Raw genomic sequence first — 5,550 nt, forward strand, 5'->3', positions numbered from 1 at the left:
GGGGCAGATCCTGGGTAAGCAGGAATCAGTGGGGGTAACAGAATTCAACTGGGAGAGCTGGGAGTAAGTGGCGGTCAATAGGGGTCAGGTGGTGATGGGTGGAGGTCAGCCCCATCAGCTGGGTGGGTCAAGAGAGGTCTACAGGGGTCAGGAAAGGGATCAGTGGAGGCCAATGGAGGTCAGGCAGGGTCCGTGCAGTGGGGGACCCGGGGCTAGGAGGCACCAATGTCATTGCCAGCACTGCAGCCACCATGCCCATCGGCCGATTCCAGTGCCAGGATCTTGAATGAAGCGAGCGGGGTGGAGCCAGGCTGGGTGGAAATCATGCCACGGAAGCGAGTCACAGACCACGTCCGCACATGGTTGTTGTCGGCACAGACTGAGGAGCCAGGGGGCAGCAGCAGGTCAGGCCCGGCCGTGGCATCACCACTGCCCGACCTTCCTGAGCCCCGGATGACCTCCTTTCAAAGGTGTCAGGATTCAGGCCCCTCTGAATTCCTCCCTTTCAGAGAATTCTCTCTTCCCCAGAACTCCAAATAGTTAACAATCCCGTTGGCTCTGTCTCCAAATCATTCCAGGGCCTGATCTCACTTTTCCCTGTCCACTGCTCCCACCCCACCCCTACCCTGGTCCTGTCCATCTCATCTCCTGCCTGGACCATTGCAGCAGCCTCCTCCTTGGCCTTCCTGCCCCCATCCTGTCCCCATATGCAGTCAGAGGGACCCTGTGAACACCTGTGTCAGGTCACAGCCCTCCTCTGCTGTGAGACCTCCCGTGGCGCCATCTCATTCAGGGTTAAGGACAAAGTCTTCTCCATGGGTTACAAGGTCCCACTGACCTACCCCATCAACCCCCACCCTCTTCCTCACCCACTCCACTCTGGGCCCAGTGGGCCCCTGCTCTTCCTTAGACACACCAAACATCCTCCCACCTCAGAGCCTTTGCAATGCCTGTTCCCTCTGCCTGGAATGCTTGTCCCCGCTGACCTGCACTGCTCATTTCTGTTCAGAGCTCCTTGCTCAGGAAAAACCTCCCAAACCATGCAATCTCCAGTGATCCTGGCACTCTCTTGGCCTCTCACATAGCTTTGTTTTTATTCATGGCCCCCATCCCCATTGCCAGATAGTGATTTATATTTTTATTGATTTATTGTCTGCTGCCCCCGCTAGAGCATCAGCTCCACGAGGGTAGGGACTTGGCCTGTCTTATCACTGTATCCCCCGTGCCTGGCAATTGCTAAATTGATTAATTTTCCCCTCTCCCTGGCAAATCCACTCTCCCCCAGACTGGTCCCCTTCACGGAATTCTCCAGAGGCCACTCCCCATACACTGTCTCTCCCCAGTGGAAACCCTCATCCACCTGGCTTCATGCTCACAGCTAAGCCATGCCTCCTGCAGGGAGATGGGCATGCGGGGCAGCCGGCCAAGGCTCACCTGAGATGAGGTGCTTCTCTGAGAGCATGATCTTGGTAACGGGGCTGCGGTGCACGGTGAAGGTCTGAAAGAGTTGAGGCCCCGAGCCCACGGTCTCGGGATGCTGCACGATGACACGCACACCCCCTGAGCTGGTGCCATAGGCGATCTCAATCCAGTTCCCACTGTCACCTGGTGAGGGGCCGAGGAGGAAGAGAGGGACAGGGTCACAGAGAGACAGAAACCAAGGCAGAGAGAAGAGGCAACAGACAAAGAACAGATGCAGAGTCAGAAAGTAAAGGGAGAGGGAGAGATGGAGAGAACAAGGTGGCGAGACGTGGGAAACGGAGGAATGGGAGACAGAGGGACAGGGCAGAGAAACCAGAAACAGAAATTAAGACAGAGAGAGAGACAGATTGACATATGTACACTAATATGTGTAAAATAGATAACTAATAAGAACATGCTATATAAAAAATAAATTAAAAAATTTAAAAAGACAGAGAGAGGGCTTCCCTGGTGGCGCAGTGGTTGAGAGTCCACCTGCCGATGCAGGGGACATGGGTTCGTGCCCCGGTCCAGGAAGATCCCACCTGCTGCGGAGCGGCTGGGCCCGTGAGCCATGGCCGCTGAGCCTGTGCGTCTGGAGCCTGTGCTCCGCAATGGGAGAGGTCACAACAGTGGGAGGCCGGCGTACCGCAAAAAAAAAAAAAAAAAAAAAAAAAAAGACAGAGAGAGACAGAGCTGAGAAGAGGGGGAAGAGAGATAGAAAAATAGAGAAACAGGGAACCAAGAAACAAATCACAGGGAGGGATACAGAGACAGAGACTGACAGAGAGAGAGATGGAATTCGAGAGAAAGACAGAGAAACATAGAAAGGGACATATAAACAAACAGTCCCGGGTTCAGTCTCTTCAGGGAACTAAGATCCCGCAAGCCACATGGTGGGGTGGGGTCAAACAAACAAACAAAACCAGACAGACAGCAAGGCAAGAAAATGAAACTCGACACAGCGTGCCTGAGGAACTCCCTAACCTTGCCAAATTTCCGCAGGGGAAAGGTATGTTGTAACGTCACAAACTTAATGGACCATCTTAAGGAATGTGGGTAAAATGTGGTTTTAATATTTTATGCAGGAGTTAGAAGCAATGGATTCAGGTTATGAATAGCAACATGGATGGATATTTAACCTAGGGCAGGATGGACAAAAGTAAGATATATAAACTGAGTTATATACCCCATGCCATTTATGCAAATTCAAAAACATGTCTATAATATCCATTTTGTAAGGACACAAACAAATGAAAATATAAATGCTAAACATGACAGAATAGTGGCACGTGGTGAGGAGGGGGATGGGGAGGAAAGGAGTAAATCAATGAAATAAGAAAGGGGCCTTAGGAATTCCCTGGCAGTCCAGTGGTTGGGGCTCCACGCTCTCACTGCCAAGGGCTGGGCTCAATCCCTGGTCAGGGAACTAAGATCCCACAAGCCACACAGTGTGGCCAAATAAATAAACAAATACACTTTTAAAAAAGAAAGGGGCCTTATGTGATGACATGCTGTGAAGTTAAGTTTATTATTAGTTTACGCCTGCTAGAAAAAAATGCTCTGTGACCCCTACCTCACACCATACCTAAAAGTTAATTTGAAATGGAACAGAAACCTACGTGTAAAAGCTAAAACTGCAAAGCTTCTAGAAGAAAACATAGGGAAAAATCTTCACAGCCTGAGGGCAGGGTAAGAGATCTTAAGCTCCAAAAAAGCACTAACCATTAAAAAAAAATTAATCGTTAACCAAAGTGAAAAAAGTCAGACACAAAAAGCCACATACTGCATGATTCCATTTACATTAAATGTCTAGAACAGGCAAATCCATAGAGACAGAAAGTGGGTTAGAGGTGTCCAGGGGCTGTCAGGAGGGAGGACTGGGGTGTGATTGCTAACAGGCATGGGGTTTTTTGGGGGGGTGATAAAAACGTTCTGGAATTAGATAGTGGTGATGGTGGCACAACTTTGTGAATCTACTAAAATTATTCAGTTGTGAATTTTATGGTATGGGAATTATATCTCAGTAAAAACAATAAAAACTATTTCTCTGCATTTGCAATCAAGAAAACAAAACACAAAGACTGTCTCAAGTGAGAGAACTCAGCTTCATCCACTGTAACACATGCATCCTCTTTTTGTTTGACTGTTTATGTTTTTTTGATTTTGTTTGTTTGGGGTTTTTGTTTGTTGTTGTTGTTGTTGTTTTGGTGGGGGGGGGGGTTTTGGCCACGCTACACAGCTTATGGGATTTTAGTTTCCGACTAGGAATCGAACCTGGGCCCTGGGTAGTGAGAACTTGGAGTCCTAACCACTGGACCACCAGGGAATTCCCAAGACATGCGTCCTCTTTGTTTTAGGAGCGTGCAAGCATCACGCCCTAATCACAGATATGGGAAAGAAGCACCAAAATCAACTACTAGAGGTCAATTTTGCCCCTGGTGAAGAGGCCCGCCGTGGCCAAGCACCTAGAACAGTGCCTATATGTAAGTGGTTCTCAGTAACTGTTTGTTGAATGACTGTATGAGTTGAATCTGTCTCCTTCTCCATAAATCTCACTGGGTCATGCTACACAAGTGATGGGGAGACAGCTCCGGGCTGCGGCCGGGGCTGGCTGCTGACAGCAGGGCGGGGAGCTGAGCTATAGCTTACTGGTCTTTGGGGTGAGGTAGACGCTCAGGGCTGTGACTCCATCCTCCGCCGGGTCCCGGTAGAGCTCGCTGACAAGGAGGTCATTGTCCTTCATGCGCAGGGGGAATTTCTGCACATCTGGGGTAGACGGGGAGGATACAGTGGGTTTGTTCAAGGTACCCCAGCCTTTCCCCTCCTCTCCCACCTCTCAGGGGAGGTTCTCAGGCAGCTGGGGGGTGCCAGCTGCTGCTCACCCACGTAGTAGATGGAGCCGTTGTTGCAGCCCAGGAGGAGGAAGGAGCCTGCAGCATCGTAACTGGTGATGGGCTGCACCTCCTGGACCTGGGGGTGGGGCGGGGTAGGCTGTGGCCATAGTGCCATCCCTTCCTGCCTTTGCCTCTGCAGTGCCCCCCACCCCCCCCGGCACGCCCATGCCTCCCTGCTCCAGCACCCTCCCTCCAGTTTCTAGGCCCACTCCTCCCCAGCCTTGCCTGCTCCAGGCCTGCATCATCGGCATCTGTCTCTGAATGGCTCTTGGTTGGCGCTTCTGTCTCATGGCCTCTCCTTGACTCTGTATTTCTGACATTTCTTTATTCATCTTCCTCTTTCTCTCTGTGTCCCTTCACCTACTACAGTCATTTAGTCCTGGTTTCTCTCCATCCACCCTCTTTCTGTCTCTCTGGCACCTCTGACCTCCTGTTTCTATTTGTCTGTTTCTCTCCATCTCTGTTTCTTTCTCTGTCCTTTCGCTGTCTCTCTCAGCCAAACGCCCACACTTTAGAAAACAACGCTGTGGGTGTATTTTCTGTTTTACATGTTGGACAGAGCTTGGGGCGAGTGCAGAGAGAATGACGGACGTTTGCACGTCTGTCTCTGGGTTTCTTCCCCCTCTACCATCTCCCCTCACCCGGTCTCCCACCCGGTGTCTGGAGAATCCTCTCTTCCTTTCCAAACCCACCATCCTTCACGTCAGCCACGAAGGCCTCCTGGATCCTCCTTTGGCCTTTATCATACCCCATCCTACCCCACCACTGGATCTGGCCCACTGCTGGGTCCCCTGGTTCTCTCCAAGTCGGGTGGGGCAGAAAGGAACCCCTCCCTGGGTCTGACTGGTCTGGGCACCCGAGAAAGAGGCAGCCACGCTGGCCAGTGCCCTGACCTGCCAGTGCTTGGTGACGGCATTCCACACCCCGATGCGCCCTGTGTGGCTTGTGGCGATGAGCTGGTTCCCGACGAAGAATAAGGCCTCCACAGGCACGCCCAGATGGAAGACTCCTGCACAGGGTGAGAAAGGCTGAGCCGGGACCCCCTTCCACGGGGGAGAAGAGGGGTGGCAGGAAGAACTCCAAGGGCCAGAGGATTCAACTTGGTCATAGAATCTTTACAGGCTAGAGGATTCCAGCAGGAATTACAGAGGGTTACAACGGGCCAGATTTCTGCTGTGGGGCGGGGGTCTCA

The 5,550-nt window shown here is 51.6% G+C and overlaps 1 protein-coding gene across 1 annotated transcript in view; it reads right to left on the reverse strand.

Moving 5' to 3' along the window:
- SHKBP1 (SH3KBP1 binding protein 1) overlaps positions 1-5,550 on the reverse strand; it is an 11,736-nt gene that overhangs the window by 2,506 nt on the left and 3,680 nt on the right. Inside the window, exons 10-14 of the mRNA XM_007458640.1 lie at positions 5,252-5,367; positions 4,347-4,434; positions 4,114-4,230; positions 1,435-1,605; positions 224-379 (exon numbers count right to left, since the gene is read on the reverse strand). Coding sequence (XP_007458702.1) covers positions 224-379; positions 1,435-1,605; positions 4,114-4,230; positions 4,347-4,434; positions 5,252-5,367 — 648 coding nt within the window. The remainder of the gene's footprint in view (positions 1-223; positions 380-1,434; positions 1,606-4,113; positions 4,231-4,346; positions 4,435-5,251; positions 5,368-5,550) is intronic.

Source organism: Lipotes vexillifer, unplaced genomic scaffold, assembly GCF_000442215.2.
Source record: "Lipotes vexillifer unplaced genomic scaffold, Lipotes_vexillifer_v1.1 scaffold371, whole genome shotgun sequence".
Classification (NCBI taxonomy): Eukaryota; Metazoa; Chordata; class Mammalia; order Artiodactyla; family Lipotidae; genus Lipotes; species Lipotes vexillifer.